Here is a 19,003-nt window from a genome sequence, read left to right as displayed (position 1 = left end):
CTGAGAGATTCCCTCCCACAGAATGTAGTGGCTTGTGGGTGGGGTCCATTAATCTGGTCTTGTACTTAATTGTTTCACTCTGGCATGGGCATTATATTATTACATATCCTTCTTTAAAAGGAAAACAACTTCCTATCCAGGCCACTTTCAAAAGCTAGAGATTCTGGGGATGGAGTCTCAGATAAAGCATTCAGGTTCTAGGGTGATTTCCCCCTAAAGCCCTCCCTTGCATGTGGATAGAGCATGGATGGGTAGGGTTCCTTTGCTTCACCCTTTCCCCCCACCAAGAGGGAAGAAGGGGTGATGCCGTGAACCCGGCCTGAGATACATGGCAGTGCCAACCACCCCCAACCCACCCTATCCCCACTTTCTCCACTTTGCCTGCTCATTGAAACTTCCTGATAGCAAAAGAATAGCCCCCGCCCACTGTGGCTCAATTCTGGGCCTCCGGGAGCAGGGCAGGGCTGTGGATCTCTTCTTCTTCCTCCCGAAAGTAGGCTGGCTTTCCCTGTGCGCTAGGGGCCTGCTGGGCCTTCAGGGGACACGAGGCTACCATGTGGCTGATGCTCTGGCAGAAGTGGCACTTCTTGGGCTGGGGTGGCAGCTTGCACTCCTTAGCATGATGGTCTAGACCTCCACAGTTGTAGCACCTAGTACAAAGCAAGATGGTAAAGGTGAGAGAAAGAAGCAGGAAGAGGTCAGACACTTCCCTTGAGTGAGGACACCTGGGCTACCTGGGCTCTGGTCCAGATGTGTCACCAAACTCATTTCCCTTCCTGGAGACCAGAATCCCCACTTAACTAGCTGATCTCTAAATACTTTCCAAATCTAATTGTCCAGATGATCTCTTCAGATTCATGTCAACTTGAAAAGACTAAGATACCAAGAATAAAAGTCATTGACCCCAAGTGGGAATTTCAACTTTGGGGACAGGTGAGATTCTATTAATACTATACCCTTAATAAAAAAGAAATTAAAGAAGCCAATCTCCTTAGTGTCACTAACTTCAATTAACAATAGAGGCTAGAGCTTACAGAGCAAAACTATGTGTCCCAACTAGAAGAGCTAAGTCATCCCCAGTGCCTTCCGCACACATTGCCCTTGCCCACACCTCAACCATCCAGAGGTTGTCAGGAATCACAAGCTTCGCTTCACCTTTGGCAACCCGGCCTAACAAATGACAAGATGGGGAGGGCTCTCCCCAACCTGAGCACATCCATAGCGACCTACAGAAGCTGCCTTCCAATCCATACCTGTCTCCTTTTGATCTGCGCTTCTGCATGTTCTTCCCCTTTGGCCGCCTCTCACTCCCAATACAGAACACCCCACCAGGTCCAGTGACTCGGATAGATTCCAGGCCCTTGGCAGACTTCTTAAAGGTGAACTCAACTGCCTCACCCTCCTTCAGGCTCCGGAAGCCCTCCATGTGCAGCTTACTCTGGTGAAGGGAAATGTGGTCAATTTCAACATTAGTTCCCATTATTGCACCAAAAACCAATAACAAAAAAGCACACACCTATTCCTGTAAGGCCGGAAGACCAAATGTGGTAGCATTCCAATTTTATCAGTAACTCAGTCACCATAATGAAGAACAAAAAAAAAAAAATCTATATTACATTAACAAAGATTATGATTATATAGGCAGATGCCATAACATTTTTTGCAGCTAGTCAGATTTAAAGTTTCAAATAAAATAGAACAGAAGGAAAATTTCTAAATATAACCATTGTGAGAAATCAAATATGAAATTACAAAATATAAAGGGCAACACTATAAAGTGCTTACCCATTATGTTTTCATATAATGACTCAGTTTTTGTATCATCAAAAGACCAAATAAGTAGAATACTGGAAAAAAATATAAAATTAGGCAGTATTTTTATATCAAAGTCATATTGTATACTTTACTTATACCTACTAAAAAAAAAAAAAAAAACTCAAGATATTCAACAATTTAAGGAATAATCATAACAGCAAAACTCATTTTAAAAAACTTGGAATAAATTTAACAAGGTAAAAAGCCTATATTGGGGGGGAAATGGAAATTGTATTAAAGGATATAAAATAGGATCTGAAAAAAAAAAAATACCACACCATCATCTTAGATTGGAAGATTTAGTGATTCTAAAGGTTATAGGAGGCCAGGCACGGTGGCTCACACCCATGGTCTCAGCACTCTGGGAGGCTGAGGCAGGAAGATCACTTGAACCCAGGATCACTTGAGACCAGCATGGGCAACATAGCAAGATCCCATCTCAAATAAATAAATAAATAAAGTTCATGGGAAAACATAAATTGCCAAGAGTACCAGATATTACAATTTACTTTAATCAGAAATAATCAGCAGTTTCGCAATTACAAAGGGAAAAACAGCAAGTTTACAGTGGGGAGAACTGAACTGGCAGATAGCACCCTAGCCAAGTTCTTCAAGTTTAGCATTGCTTAAAATGGAACATACATATCTCCTGATATGCTACATCAAGGATGTATGTCTTTAAAAATGCCCACCTTGAATCTAACCTTGAGGAAACACCAGATAAACCCAAACTGAGGTACATTTTACAAAACAAGACTTCAAAAAGCTGAGGTCATAGACAGACAAAGCCTGAAGAACTGAACAGTTAAATGCAATGCAAGATTCTGGAATGGATCCTGGAACAGGAAAAAAAATAGGAGAATTGACAAAATTTGCATATAAGATATAGATAAAGGTATCAATGCTAACTTTTTCGATTATGATCATTGTACTAAAATTATATAAGACAATGTTCTTAGGAAATACTGAAATAGTTATGAATAAAGGTGTTTAATGCTTACAACTTATGGTTAACAACAAAAAAAGAATGAAACTATCTGTACAGAGATAAAGGGAATGATAAAGCAAATGGGACAAAATGTTAAGAACTGATGAATCTGGGTACAGGTTACATGGGAGGTTTTATACTATTCACGCAAGCTTTTACTAAATTTGAAATTGTATCAAAATAATGCTAATGAAAGTTGAAGGATAAAGACAGTATAAGCCAAGCAAATAGATCAGGGGAATAAAATGCAAAGTCACTAAGAGATCCAAGAATATATGGAGAAATTAATAGGTGAGGAAAACACTTCAATAAATGCTGCTAAGGAAATTATCCACTTGGAAATGAAGTCAGATTCCTGCATTTTATGTTATACATATGCAAAATACACTAAAGAGGAATTAAATATCTAACTGTTGAGAAAACTATAAAAAGTCAAAAGACAGATAATCACACTGATAAAACTATAAAAAACTAGAAATCATTAAGAAGAATTATATAACAGAATATAAGTAGGTAATTTGTAGGAAGACTTAGCATGACACCTATATTTACTCTCATTGTTGGTTTAAAAAAACTGGAAATAATTTATTTGGAGGGGAATGGTTGAATTAAATATGATACAGATATAACAATGAATATCATGCAGTCATTAAACACAACGTAAAGTCTCTGGTTTGTTCACTGCCACATTTTGGTAATAAAAATAAGGCCTAGCATATTCTTGGATGAATTAGTGAACAAGGAGGTAGATTTTAAATCATTCAACTTAGAAAGATGACCAGACAATATTGCTAAGGGGAAAAAAACAAGATTTAGAACAATACGTATGGATAATCCTATTAAAACACTGCATGTTTGTACCAAACTTCAAAAACATTGACATTTATAAAGCAGTTAACAAAGAGCCTGGCAGCCTTCAAAAAAAGGAGTTATTCATACAGCTCCTTGAGTAGCAAAACCAGGGTCGGAAGAATCCATAATCCCAATATAAAGCTCCAAGATCATTCTACAACGCTACTTGCTGCACCACCAACACATCAGTGGAGATGACAGCATCTCAAACCCTACCCAGAGTAGACTTCATTATAGCTTCATCTATCATATTACAGTAAAACACCAAAGAGTGTGTCTAATATGTCAACAAGGAGTAGTCAACATAGAAAATGGTGTTCAGAGAAGTAAAAGGTATCACTGTGCATCTACCTAGTCCTGGCCCAAGAGAACATGAATAAGTAGTATTAATATTGAAGAGGGGATGAATATTTCAAACTGGGACTTAAACATTTTCTTTAGCAAGATGGGACCTGCAAGTTCCTCAATCATTTTAATTTTTGTCTTAATTAAGATGGCATTGCAAAAGACAAAACTTCCATTTTAGGTAACTGGTTAAGCACACAGGCTCTGAAGCCAGACATATCCTGGTTCATGAAATGCTGGTTCTACCAATTACTGGCTGTGTGGTCTTGGTCAGCCACACACCTCTGGGGCTCAGATCCTTCAGAGAACGGGAAAACAGTACCTATCAACCTAAGAGGGTCTAATGAAGATTATGTGGGCATGGAAAGATCAAGTGTTCAGTAAATACTTCATGTGTTACTATCATTTGTAGCTGTCCTATCATAGAAATAGGATCCTTTCACTTGTTTTTATGTCCACAGGAACATGCAGGGATGTGATTGCCCCACGCCCCTCCCCCAATATGCCCCAACTTGTTGTGGGGAAAGGGGTAGATCATTAAAGCAGGAAATAAAAAACACTGTAGGTTGGGTCATGCCTGCAATTCCAGCTACATCGGAGGCTAAGGTGAGAAGATCACTGGAGTCCAGGAGTTTTAATCCAGCCTGGGCAACACAGTGAGAAAACTTTGCTCCTCCCAGTTGCACAGTAACCACCCTGAATTTAAAGTAAGATTTGACTTGTCTCTTATTGAGCTGGAACAAGAAACAGGAGAGGTCAGTGAGTTGAGGGGTAGTGGAGGAGCCAGACCAAGAGCCTTGTTGACCCAGGCAATTCTAGCTTCATCCCTTTGCCATGTTGGCTCTTAGGCTGGGACACTCCCAATTCTAGCTGGGATTCAGCAGGTAAGTGGTTAAGAACAAGGGTTGAGTTTGAGGGCCTGTTCCCTCTCTTCTTTAATCATCTATAAAATGGAGTAAATACTAATTTTATGGTGGTGCTGTGAGGTTTAATGCATGAAAAGTAGTTAACACTTCGCCTGCCACACATAAATCCTCAGCCAGTGGCAATTATCAACCTCTTCAGACTGGATCAGGGCGGGGTAATAGTGAGAACCAAGTGCCAAGAGACTCTAGTTTTATCACTCACCAGCTGTAGAACTCAGAAAAATATCCCCTCTCTGAGCTCCAGTTTACTGGAGAGGAATACATTCCTCCATGGGCACTTCACTTCATAGGCTTATTTTGAGAACAAGAGGATAATATAAATTGGATAATATAAATACTGCAATTTCATGTGCAACATGAAATTGACCAGTCCTCTCAGGTCATGCCACCACTGGAGGATCTGATGTCTATTTAAGACTTTTAAAGAGTCAAAAAAACAAAAACCCCTGCAGGCACCTCAACATAACCGGCTGGCCAAGGTTTAAACTGGTGGTCTCCAGGGGTGGCTGGGGGGGCCACCCTCCCCCACCCCTTTCTAAAACACATAGTTTGAATTCCTCTCTTATCAGATAGGTAATCAGCGTGCAGCCCCACAGAGCCAGCCTCCCAGGGCCAGCATCTGAAAAGAGCCTGAAATTCCTGTACCACCCCCACTCCACCCCCAACCACACACAAAGCAGGGCCCCGCCCCTCTCCCCATCCCCTCCAAAAAGAAAAGGCTTTGGGGGGAGGGGCATGGCCTGAGCTCCCCCAATAGAGCCCAGCCCCAGGAAACAAAGAGTTGACACTGGTTGGTTCTGGTGGTCAGATTCCTGGAGTTCCAAGGCTGCAGATCCCCCTTGCAGCCCCCTCTCCCTCCCCCTACATTCAACAGTTTCTTCCTTCCTCTCTTCCATGCTGGGGTTATGGTCACGGTGAAAGAACTAGATATAGAGCCACCACCTTCTTTCCCCATTCCCCAGTCAGTCTTGCTGGGTTTGCCAAAGTCACCTCCAGCAGTCACCTTCACTTCCCTCTGGCTTGCCCACCCCATACTTCACGGATGGAAGTGGACAGGACCCCCTTCCCTCGGGGGCCTTCAGTCCAAACTTCAATTATTTATTTAGATAAATTATTTTAAAGGGGAAGAGGAGACAGGATGCCCATCTTCCTTTCATGATTTGTTTATGTCAGGAGGGTGGGCAGCCTACGTGGGCCCACAGTTGCAGAAAGCATTTCTTTTTCTTTTCTTTTTGATGGCAGGGAAAGAATCTCTCCAGTTCAAGCACTTAGGCCTTCTGGTCCCTTCTTAATACCTTACTAATTAATTGCCTACTCTCCCACTCCCCACATCAAGTACCCCATCCCAGTATCAACTTATGTCTTTGTTAGGCTTAGAGATAGAGCGGACTTTAGGGGTCACTTAGGAAATGTGGTGAAGTTAAAAAAAAAAAAAAAAAAATCACTCGGGAACTTACGACTTGCCCCAAGAAAATCGGAGTCTCTGGTTCTTTGGTAAAAATCTTTTGTCAAATTTGGACATCAGACTTGATGGTAATCAGGTCCCCTCCAGTTTTTTTTTTCTTTTTCCTGTGTACCGATTGACAGTTTTCATTAAGTGCCTCCAGTTCTTAACACTATTCATTTTAATCACATTCCTCCTTTCTACACAAGTGGCCAAGAGTCAGAATTTCAGGGTACTTGCTCAGGTTGTGGGGATCAAACCTGAGGTTCTCTGCTCTTCTGCAACACCAGGGCCCTTCCCGCTCTGGATTATCTCCCAATTATCTCGTGCATGTCTCTACCCTCAGTTCCAGGTTCCTGGCAGTGCACAAACATTTGTTGAATAATCTAAGTTCTCTACTATCCGAATTAACTTAGGAGTTGATGCTTACTATAGGCTAAGCTGTGTTGTAAGCACTCTACATGTTGTAACTCATTTAACCCTCATATCAAACCCATGCAGTCGCTGTTTTATGGCTCCCTTGTTACAGCTGGAGGACATGGAGGCTGAGGAGTTAATAAGCATTTGGATTAAAGTCACAGTGAAAGGCAAGAGCTAGGCTGATTGCAACTGGCCTGACTCTACAGCTCGTGTGATCCAATATGATGCGAGCCGCATAGAGAATTTAAAAACTTTCTAGTAGACGCGTTTAAAAAGTAAAAGGAAGCAGATGAATGTAATTTTAATGACTCAGTCCTGTGGTGAGCTCCATTCCTGGAGGTGGGATTTGGTAGAGGTCAGGAAACCAACCGGTTCTCCCAGAAGCGGTTATTGGATGATGTGTGTCAAAGAGGGTGGGAAGAGGATGTCCAGAACTCAAGGCTGTAGGCGGCCAACTCCCAGTCGCCTGGGCTCAACCACAGCCAGGCCCAATAGCGCCTACCCGGACTTCTCCACCAGATGGCGCTGCTCAGCCTGTGCACACAGGCAAGCCAAAGGCGCCTGCACCAGAAGGGACGGAGGAGCTACCTGGTTCTGAACTGTGAACACAAGTGTTCAGGTGGATTTATCTCCACAGCTCCTTAGGGCAGTCATCTTGTCATCCTCATCTTGCGTGCTTTCCTCCTGCCCCACCCCCACCCCCACCCACCGGCCCACCTGCATTAGATCAGGGATAAGAATGAGAGGTTTCTAGGGTTTTAGGCCAGAAACCCAATTCTTGTACTTTACTGTTGAGAAAAGCCAATTTCTGTCCTTGGATTTCAGTTTCCTATTTGAAGCTGAGATCACGTTAAATAAGTCCGTACCAATTATAAACTATTCTTGAAAGTTTTCTCCTTCTCCAACTCCTTCCCAGACTGACTACTAGGCTAGTAATCGCTGTTCATGCCTGCAGAAATAAGGGAGTAGTTTTACCTAGGGAAAACTAGGTAAAACCAAAAAAGAAAAAAAAAAAAACAAAAAAACATGAATTCCAGTAGGGTGGGGAGTGTGATTGTTTGATTAGGAATGTTCAAGAAACTACATTGCCCTGGTGAATGTCACTGAAAACCACTCATATGGCAGGAAGCTTTCCATATTGAAACTTTGTTTGGGATAGTGGCACAGCCTTTACTGTAGACATTGTTTAGAAAGCATATGTCCTTACAAAGACCCCAGAATATTTGACAATCCTCTAGTTAACCATCATACTTCTCTACCAACTTTCTGAAAAATCAAAGTGATTTATTTTTAAGCTGCCTTTTCCCATTAAGATGGAAATGAAATAACAAATGAATGGCCACCCAACTTGTGGCTTCTAGTCCCTTAAGAACAAGAGGATCCTATCTGGGCTCAGAGTTGTGGTCTGTTGACATTCACTCCACAAATTTTCAGGGTGCCGTATTGTGCCAGGCCCTGTTCTAGCCAGCCCAGAAAGACAACAGCCATCAGCTAACACCACTCCCTCCCTAACTCCGATCTTCTCTGGATGAAGAGTTCTGCTGACATCGATCCCAAACTGCTGTGTGTACTCCTGAGATGCCCTTACTTTTTCACATTCATTCTTTCTGCCTGCCAGGTGCATACTGGAAAACTAATAAGACTTAACTACCAAGCTCCTCCCTTCGAAGGTTCGTTAGGAAGGTGTACAACAAGTACATCAATAACTGGACATGAGGAAACGAGAGGTGTGATGTTATAAACCAGGTGGGGAAGACACCATATATCCCCCAGCCCCTAAACCCAACAGACCTAACCTACACCCTGGCATTGCTCTTGCCACCTGCTCCTCACTCATCCCTTTCAGAAAAAGCAGGGCCACATGGCTTCAGGGCAGTTCCAGCAGTTTCTGTCTCAGTATTTCAAATTCTTTTCTCTTAACTCAACTTGGCTCCTTGGTCAAATTTGTGCTTTTCTTTTGCCTCCAAGCCTCCTAATATAGTATTTTAGTCAGAAAGCCAATTTAAACATATTTGGGTTCTGAGGAACTATGGGGAAAGCAGGAAATTTTTCTTATTTCCAAATTTCTACAACATTTGGGAGTTTGAGAATTGAGCCACAGGAAACATGAGTTAAACCAAAACTCTTAAAATGGCCATAGGGTTGTTAGAATTGTTGGTGAATCTCAGGAAAATAGTTGACAGTTTAGTTCTTTCTTGCTCCAGCTTTCCCTATATAATTCTATTTCTCCAGCAGGGGTGACTTTGCCTCCCAGGGGACATTCAGAAATGTCTGGAGACATTTTTGGTTGTCACAACTGAGGGATGCAACTGGCTTCTAGGAGGTTGCTATACAACCTAAAATATGTCAATAGTACCAAAGTTGAGAAATCCTGACTTAAGGGCTTGCCGCCTGCCACTGTGATTTTTAAATTCCCCTAACCCCAGAGATAGGCAGAGATTTCTAGATCTAATGACCTGTGGCTAAGTGAAAGGGTTGTTAGAAATTTCTGTTTTATGTTTTGGGTTTTTTTGAATTTTGTTTTGTTTTGTTTTTTGGCTAAGTGTGGGCTTTTTCTCCCACTTATCTACTCCTGGGCAGCATAATATAGTATTTGGGAAGGAGCCTAAGAACAGTAACACGGTGTTGGGACCGTAATAAACCAACCTTGGAAGGGGGCTCCCTGACCCCCTCCCCCTGGCAGATGCTATCTTGGGACAAATGCCCTTCTCACCAGCCCACCCCGGCCCCAGTGTGCCCAACACTTTAGTAGCCAAAGAATGGGAAGTTTTGGTAAAGATTTCTTACCCACTCTCTGCTTCAGGAACACTTTCTTCCCACAGAAAACAATTCTCAGAGATTATCCTGAGTCCAGTAAATTCCTCTAACATTAGATTTCCAGAGAGTTATTTCAACTTTCTCAAGTGCAGGGGCTGGAATCACTAGTCTTACTGCTAAAGTGGGGGTTTCAGGACCAACCCAAGCCCCAGCAACATGCTATCATAAAGACAGCTACTAGGTAAAGGCTCAGGGAATTCCCACCCATTATTGTGGTCTTTGACTAGAGTTGGGAGAACTGGGGATTAGGGAGACAGATTCTTGATTCTACTCTAGCTCAGTTCCTTCCTGATAACTTATTCAACTCTATGGCCCTGGACATTCCAAGACCCTAAAGTCCAGAGTATCTCCAAGCTAATCCATCTGAAACAGCAAAGTGTGGGCTCCACTGCCCAAGCCTGCTTTCCTATATACCACCCAGTAATTTCCCCATTGCTCTGGATCCTAATACTGAGCCTGCTGAGGCCCAAATTCCCCTTTGCTCAGAAGAACCTTCCTTGACATATCACCAAGGAACCCCAGAACATGAGAGGATACCTGCCTCTTAGCCCCTCCCTGTTGGGTAGCCTTTGGACAGGAGATGAGAAAATGTTGGATCTGACTCTTTTATTCCAGGCTCCCAAAGTTGGGGAAGCTGTCCAGTCTCCAGACCAGGAAAGATTTTAATCTCTTTGTGATCAGATAAATGGGAGAGTGGGGGAGGCTTGCCACCCCGCTGAGGAGGGCCATTCAAAGCTGGTTCCTGTAATAAAGTGATTTAATAGATCTAAAGAGGCCAATTCCCTTCTTTCTCCCACAATTACTTCCTGTGGGTTATCATTCACATATGTAAATGAGAGGGAGGGGGGCCAAGCTACCAGTCTGAAACTCTCTAATGTGGGGGTCGAAACGGGGTGTTGCAAGGGGGTAGCTAAGCATCCTGCTGCAGGTCCTCATCCTCTGGGCAGATGTTCAAGTAGCCCAGTAATCCCATGGCCCCAACAGTAACTGAAGGGTCCCTATCTCCCTGCATCCTCTGTGTCCCTTGTTCACTCCACTCAACTTCCTCACTAAAGGCTAAGCTCACAAACTTCCTTGCTGCCTCCAACCGGTCCACCCAGCATCTCCCTTCCCCACCCCTCCCCCCCAGAATGCCATCCCTCAGGCTCCAACCCTTAATCCCCACATCCTCCTTTCCCCTCCCCCACACCTCCTAAAGCCAACCTCCCCGAAGTAACCCCTCCCTGCCCGGCCTGGGTGTCAACCTACAGGGCCTGAGATTAGCAATTTCTGCTTTCCAAACCCAGCCTCAAACCTCCACTAGTGGAAGGGATGCAGGCTGCAAGCAACTTCCTTTCCAAGGTCTTTATGGGTAGCTGGTGGCCCAGGACCACCGGAATGCCTCTAGGATATTCAGGAAGGGGAAGCCTGGGAGGAGGGAGACCTGAAGTCTCTGGCTCCTTGTTTGAGGCCAGGAATGTTAGGACAGCAATCAATGGCTGTCTGGGGCCATAAATGCCAAGCTGAAGAGAATAGGTCCAGAGGCCAGCCTTCCTCCACCCCCTGCCCTGCGACACTGAATTTCAACCCCCACTGTGCTGCCCTGCTTTAGAACTTGGGATTGTGACCTACCCCGTTCCCTCTCAGCCTGGCCCAGAATGGAAGTGAGGCCTGGGATCCTTGGGCTTCCCTTGGGACAGGAACTGGACAGCAAAGGCCCCTGTCCTGAACCGTAAGGAGGCCTCTGGAGGGCTTTCAGGCCCCCAGATGGATCCTTCAGGGACCTGCCAAACCTACGCATGCCCCAAGGCCTGAGTTTTGTATGACCACCTGGGTGAGGTCTGCTTAAAAAGGGGATGCGGCTGACTTCTCAGCTTTGCCTCCCTTGGGTCCGGTAACCAGCTCCCCTCACTCTCTCCCGCCCTCTGAGCTCCATTCAGACGTTAAAGGGGCTGGGTGCTCGGGGCGGTTGAGGCCCGGCATGTGCTTCCCTGGCCGGGTTGCTCGCCCTCCCCCCACCGGCAAGCACAATACAACCTTAGTTTCTGCCACATGGGGTCACCTCCCTGCCCCCTGCCCCCTTCCCTAGGGAAAGAGGTAATAGACACGTGGTAAGCCAGAGGGGTTCCAGGAAGGGGGCAGGGAGGGGGGTGCTGATAATTGGTGCTGCCTTCCACTCCTGCCCTAAGTAACGGGGACTCGGAATTGGGGTGCCACGGCAAAGACGGGGACGCACAATGAAGGCCCGGATCCTCAATTCAACAGCCGAGCCCGGCTTCCCACCATGGATATGCGCTCCTAGACGCCCTTTCCCCGGAAAAGTTACCGGAATCAGTCTCACCTGGTGCACAAAGACGTCCACAGGGGGGTCGAGCGCGACCCCGGCGCGGGCGGTCATGGACAGGAAGCCGAACCCCATGCGCACGTTGAACCACTTACAGATGCCGGCACCATGTAGCAGCTGCGGCTCGTCAGCAGCCCGGGCCGCGTCCTCCGGCGCCTCCTCGGGCGCCTCCTCCGCCGCCTTGGCGCAGCCACCTGGAGATAGGGAGGACCGGGCACTCAGCTGGGGGGCCACAGCATCGGAGGGCCCTCCCAGGGAGACCCGAGTGTCCAGCCCACTGGTGGACACCCAGGAGGGGGCAGCTACCAAGCGGCCGGCGAAAAGAAACCTGTCCCGGTTGCCTCCCGCGCTCCCCAAGCTTACACCTAGGCCAGTGGTGCCCCGAAAGTTTTGCTCCTCTTCCCGCAACACGTTTCCCGGGGACACACTGCCGGACAGGCCCCTCCTCTTCGCTACCTCCGCCCTAGTAGCCTCGGCGCGCACGCCACTGGGACACCAGGGTTCCTTGCTCCAGAGTGGGCCCCAGGAAGCGGGAGGCCGCACTGACTTGGAGTCCTTCGGGCAGCCCAGGGGTCACTTCCCCATCTCCCTTCTATGTACCTCCTGGCCGCCCCTGCATCCTAAGGTGTCCCTGCTAACTCCCGAGCTCGAACCTGCAAACTGCTGGTTGGACACGGAGCCCATGGTCGTCGGCTGAGCCCGTGGCCCCTGGCCCCTGCTCAGGCGGCTGCTGGCCCCAGAGAAGTCCGGAGGCAAAGGGGTGGTTCGGAGAAGAGGCTGCTACATCTTCCCCCGCACAATAGCGGTGGGAGGGCCCACGGCTTTTCAAAGGCTCCCAAATTCTAAAAGACAATGACCCAACCCCCCGCGGGCAGCCCCCTCCCCTCCCCTCTCTTCTCTCCCCTCCCTTTCCCTCAGGCTCCAGCTCGGGCCCTCCCCCACCGCTCCTGTCTCTGACACCTCTGGGGTGTCCCTTCTCAGAACCTTGAGGTTTGACACCCCCTCCCCACACACACATCTGGAGATGAAGGCCGTCTGCCCGAAAAGTCGGGGACCCCGGAATTTGGGATCCTGTACTTTAAGGACTCAGTAGGGGTCCCCAAAGCAGATACAGGTGGGGGAAATGGGGGGTAGTTTTAAAAGCACGTGACTGCTCCCACACACACTCACACACCACCCCCACCCCCCGCGCAGATAATTATACATTCCAGAGAGTTGGGGGAGGGAGGTGTGAGCCTGGCGGCGCTGGCCAATCAGAAACACAAACCACCTGTCAAGGGAGAAATGGATGAGCCCTCCCCCTCCCCCAGCCCTTGAGCGCCCCTCCCCCTCCCTTCCCCCTCAGGCCACTGAGCTGACCCGGCTGCTTGGCGCTGACCCGCTCTCACCCCCCACCCCGGTGTGCTTAGATAGACCTGGAGTTCTGGACACCAGGAAGCCTGGATGGGGGAGCAGGGGCGAGGCTGGAGACCCAGCGGGGCTGATCGGTCCTGACCTGGGCGCTGCCTCTCAAGGTCTGTCTGCCTCTCCCTACAACTGAATGTCTCTTCCTCCCAGAGTTTCAGACTCAAGAGTTTTTCTGGATCTCCCCCAATGAGAAGAGAGTGTAAAGAACCTTTCCTTCTTTCTTTCCCTCCAAATCTGTGTCTAAAGTTGGCCCCAGGTAGAGCTCCCTGGGACAGCAGGAAGAACCCAAAGTCTTGTGTGTTCTCTCCGTCAGCCGCCTTCTCACCCTACCCCCACCCCGTCCCCATTCCCGCTGCGACAGGGGCTGGGTGGGCTGGTGGTAGAGGCACTTCCTCCTGGACTCCCAACACTGTTAGATTCTCAGACCCTCCTCGTTTGGGAGTCGCCGACCTAAAATGCGCTCCTCTCCTCCTAGCCGGGTTGGTGCAGGAACTGGACTAGGGGGTCTCCTCATTTGAAGAGGTGGCCGCCCCTTCTAGGAGATAAAGAGGGCTCTCCAGGGGGGTGGCTACTGCCCTGGTCGGAGGTGGACAATGGCCCGGGGCTCAGTGCACGGCCCTGGCCCTGCCCCTTCACTTCCGGTGCTCAGTTCAAACTGGACAATGCCAGCTCCGGCCAGTTCCCCTCCCCCACCGCTACAACCCATTTAAAGGGACAGAGCCTGCTTTCGGGGGCATCCGCTTGCTCTGAGTTCAGTCTTCTCCACAAAGTATGCGGAACCTCTCGAGCTTCTCACGCTGCAGCCTGTGTGTGTGTGTGCGTGCGTGTGTGCGCGTGTGCGCGCCCGCGGGCACGGGGGTATTTTAGAGAAAGAGATGAATGTGGTTAGTGAGGGGAAAGTCGGAGAGGAGAGCAAGAGACAGGAGAAATTATCTCCCTTTCTCTCCTGTGAAGTGCTCTCCAAGAGACTACAGCTCAAGTGTAAGGAACGGGAGATAGGACTTTGGGGGATAAAAAGGACAACTGTGACCCTTTGCTACTCAGCCTAAAAAATTCATATCGTTAACAAATATCATTAGCAGTGCCCACTCCCAAGTGAGTACTCTAATTTAGATCTTTCAATAACTCTCCGAGTACATCAGCCAAAGCCATTTTTATTTACATAATTCTCCCTATCTAAGAGTCTTATCTCCCCCATTAGTAGAGCCCTTAAAATGTATTCACTCCCTGTACCTCTGTTCCAAAGATTCAGGAGCAGGTGGCTGAGGTCTGTCTGAAGAAAAGAGAGGGAAGAGGAAGTTGAGCGTGCCCGCTTCGCTTGGTGGGTTCTCAAGCGACGTTCGGTTCCCGCGGCGGACTCGACCCGCGTCTCTGTCCAGGGTCCTGAGGGCGTCGGCAGCTCTGTCCGCGGTGCTGAATCAAGCCACGCTCTCTTGGCTGCCCGCTCACAGCTTTGACAATGCCTTGGAGTTCCCACCTGCAAGTCCTTCCCAGCAAACCTGATTCTCCTCAACCCCCCAGCCCAGTGACACTGACACACTTGAGACGAATGAAGAGACTTTTTTGAACACTAAAGAGAGGACATTTCCAACAGTATTAATAGATGATTCTATGAGAGTGGTGTGCATAACTCAAGCACCCCTTCAGAAAAATGGGTAGGCCTACTTACACGGCTATAGAAGGTGAGAAAAGAGAACATAATTTTTTTTTGAGTCAAAGAATACCAGAATAGAATAGAGACTAATCTCTGTTTTCAAATTATTTTCTTAATTACTAGCACGTCTTTTCATAGGTGCATAGACGTTGGAGTCAGATTACCCATGTTTGAATGTCAGCTCTGCTATTAACATTTATAGCTCTGTGACCTGGGGCAACTTTTTTAACCTCTTTGTGCCTCAGTTCCTCCTCTGTCCAGTGGGAATAATGAGAATACTTAACCCTCAGAGATATTGTGGGAATTATGTTAGATAATGGGTTTTTTTGTTTTGTTTTGTTTTGTTTTTTGAGACAGAGTCTCACTTTGTTGTCTGGGCTAGAGTGCTGTGGCATCAGCCTAGCTCACAGCAACCTCAAACTCCTGGGCTCTAGCAATCCTTCTGCCTCAGCCTCCCGAGTAGCTGGGATTACAGGCATGCACCAACATGCCCTGCTAATTTTTTCTATATATTTTTAGTTGTCCAGCTAATTTCTTTCTATTTTTAGTAGAGACAGGGGGTCTCACTCTTGCTCAGGCTGGTCTTGAACTCCTGAGCTCAAATGATCCACCCACCTCAGCCTCCCAGAGTGCTAGGATTACTGGTGTGAGCCACTGCGCCTGGCCTCTAGATAATGTATTAATAGATAAACCTTTTAAAATATGCCTGACATATCACTTCTCAGCCTTTTGGCTAAGATCAAATGTAAAATAGTGCCTGACATATAGTTAGTTCTTTTTTTTTTTTTTGACAGAGTCTCGCTTTGTTGCCCGGGCTAGAGTGAGTGGCGTGGCATCAGCCTAGCTCACAGCAACATCAGACTCCTTGGCTTAAGCGATCCTACTGCCTCAGCCTCCCGAGTAGCTGGTAGGTGGGACTACAGGCATGCGCCACTATGTCTGGCTAATTTTTTCTATATAGATTTTTAGTTGGCCATATAATTTCTTTCTATTTTTAGTAGAGATGGGGTCTCGCTCTTGCTCAGGCTGGTCTCGAACTCCTGACCTTGAGCGATCCACCCGCCTCGGCCTCCCAGAGTGCTAGGATTACAGGCGTGAGCCATCGCGCATGGTCTAGTTAGTTCTTAATAATGTAAATTATTACTATTAGTATAACTATTGTGCACATGCTTGTCTCTATAACCTAGAACCTGCTGGATCATTTGCTCCCTGAGAAATGGCACCTTCATGTGTTTTTTACTTCTACATCTTCCCCCACATCTTTTCTGGTACCCAGGGCCCACAGAAGCCACCCAAGAAAGTTTCCTGAATAGGATTTAATTGAAATAATGAACATTATTAAAATAGTCATAATACTTATTCTCCTAGGCTGCCTCTTTCAAGTCTATTTCCAGAAGAACTCAAGAGGGGTTTAGATCCTCATTAAGTTGCATATATGGAGGCAAAGGATACTTTAAGAAGGGACACATGGCTCACAATATAATTAATTCCTCATCCTCAATGAGTTTTTCCATGTGGGAGGTGGGGACTCCTGACCAAATCTTCTTCTGCTCTTGGGTCCCCATCTCAGTGAAAACTTATCAGGTACCTACTATGATCCAGTTATTGTGCTAGTTTACAAGTTTGGAGGAGGAATCAGATAAGTAATATGCACTAGGTAGTATGATGATATACAAAAAAAAAGGAAAGAAGAAACATTCTCTTCCTTCCAAGAAGTTATAGCTTAGTAAGGAAGACAATACCTGACATAGCTAAGTATTATAAGTTCCTTGTGTACTGGTTTCTGAGAATGATAATATCTAGGTAAAAGGGGGGAAACGAGGTTCTTTAGACAAGACAAGGATGTCTAGTATCGACATGAAAAGCATCTTCCCTTTATGGTATTTTGCTAAATTCCTTTTGTGCAGATTCATAACTTCATAAAAGTTTAATAGCTGGAAGAGGTCTTAGTAATAATATTAAATAACAATTCATTCAACAATTATCAAATATTTGTTGAAAACTTCCTTTGTGATAGGCATTGTTCTAAGGGTTGGGAATACATCAGTGAGGAATACAAACAAAAATCCCTATCTTTGTGGAGCTTACATTCTATTCTGGTAGATAATAATAACAGCTATTATTTATCAAGAATACAAGCATCTTTCTTATCTCATTCAAGCCTGTCAATAACCCTGGGAATAGGTATTAAATTCCCACTTCAAGGCTGGGCGCGGTGGCTCACGCCTGTAATCCTAGCACTCTGGGAGGCCGAGGTGGGCGGATCGTTTGAGCTCAGGAGTTCGAGACCAGCCTGAGCAAAAGCGAGACCCCACCTCTACTAAAAATAGAAAGAAATTATATGGACAGCTAAAAATATATATAGAAAAAATTAGCCGGGCATGGTGGCGCATGCCTGTAGTCCCAGCTACTCGGGAGGCTGAGACAGGAGGATCCCTTGAGCTCAGGAGTTTGAGGTTGCTGTGAGCTAGGCTGACGCCACGGCACTCACTCTAGCCTGGGCAACAGAGTGAGACTCTGTCTCAAAAAAAATAAATAAATAAATAAATTCCCACTTCACAGGAGAGGAAACTGAAGTTTAATGAATCAATATAGCTTGCCTAATGTTGTTCAGCTAATACATAGCAGAGGAAGATTTGAACCCACACCTGTTTGACTCCAAAGCCCACATTACTCCCCCAGTTTTAGAATGTTGTTATCATGACTGGTGCTGTCACTCTTTTACCAATGAGGAAAAAGATATAGGCAGGCAAAAAGACTGTGGAGGGAGACTGTATATTCCATGTAATTAGTATAGGAACCAAACTTGTGATTTCTCTTCCCTAGGCCATTCTAGCCTGTCATTTCTATTGATCAACCTTCCTATAACTCCTTGGCTTTCTAGATCAAAGAATTGGCCAGAGCCTAAAAAAATCCTCTCCTGGGTAATCATCCAAACCCAGCTCCCATTTCTGAAGTAGTCTGAGAACTCTGTGGTAGAGTCCAGGGTGGTATCTAAGTGTAACCCTGACCATCTATAACATGAATGATGATATGTATTTGAGAAAAGTATCTCCCACAATGTGTCCCCCAGGATACTAGTGCCATGGGATGATTAATATATATTACCATTTAAAAATGTTTCTATAGTGAAATCATTTGAAAAATGATATGTTAACTATGTTTCCTATGCAAGAATTTTCTTTTTTTTTTTTTTTTGAGACAGAGTCTCACTTTGTTGCCCGGGCTAGAGTGCTGTGGCATCAGCCTAGCTCACAGCAACCTCAAACTCTTGGGCTCAAGCAATCCTCCTGGCCTCAGCCTCCCAAGTAGCTGGGACTACAGGCATGCGCCACCATGCCCGGCTAATTTTTTCTATATATATTTTAGTTGTCCATATAATTTCTTTCTATTTTTTTTTTTTTTTTAGTAGAGACAGGGTCTCGCTCTTGCTCAGGCTGGTCTCCAACTCCTGAGCTCAAACGATCCACCCGCCTCGGCCTCCCAGAGTGCTAGGATTACAGGAGTGAGCCACCGCGCCCGGCCATAGGGATTTTTAAAGTAAGTAATATGCTGTAAAATTCATCGGGAAGGGAATATGATGTGTGCAGTGCTTCTATTTATTCATTTATTCGTTCACTGACAAACCTGACAAATATTTACTTAACATCTGTTATATATTAGGCAGGACTGTTTGAAGCACTGGATATACATCAATGAATAACACAGTTAAAATTCCTGCCCCAGAGAGCTTACATTCTAGAGGAGAGAGTGACAATAAACAAATAATTCAGTAAAATGTATCTCATATATAGTTCCAGCCTGTTAATTTGCTCTGTGATCTCAAGCAAAGCACGCAGTTTTACCTTTAAGGGTAAAATGAGAGAATTGGATTAGTTGTTAGACAAATTTTTTTTTCAGCTGTGACATTCTAAAGTGGTATGATGGGTGTGTGTGTGCGTGTGTGTGTGTGTGTGTGTGTGTGTGTGTGAGGCAGGAGATCTCATTCCTAATTCACGGAGAAACAATCTGC

At 46.0% G+C, this 19,003-nt stretch overlaps 1 protein-coding gene across 1 annotated transcript; it reads right to left on the bottom strand.

The window, feature by feature from the left end:
• Window positions 1–433: 433 nt before the first annotated feature.
• On the bottom strand, window positions 434–12,614 carry LIN28A (lin-28 homolog A). The gene is made up of 4 exons (XM_069477503.1): window positions 12,584–12,614; window positions 11,928–12,124; window positions 1,254–1,438; window positions 434–650 (listed from the first exon to the last, which is right to left on the bottom strand). The coding sequence occupies exons 1-4, from the start codon at window positions 12,612–12,614 to the stop codon at window positions 434–436; spliced, it is 630 nt and encodes a 209-aa protein (XP_069333604.1).
• Between the last annotated feature and the right edge of the window lie 6,389 nt (window positions 12,615–19,003).

Source organism: Eulemur rufifrons, chromosome 8 (assembly GCF_041146395.1).
Source record: "Eulemur rufifrons isolate Redbay chromosome 8, OSU_ERuf_1, whole genome shotgun sequence".
In the NCBI taxonomy this organism is placed as follows: domain Eukaryota; kingdom Metazoa; phylum Chordata; class Mammalia; order Primates; family Lemuridae; genus Eulemur; species Eulemur rufifrons.
This window is presented reverse-complemented; position numbering and strand designations above follow the sequence as displayed.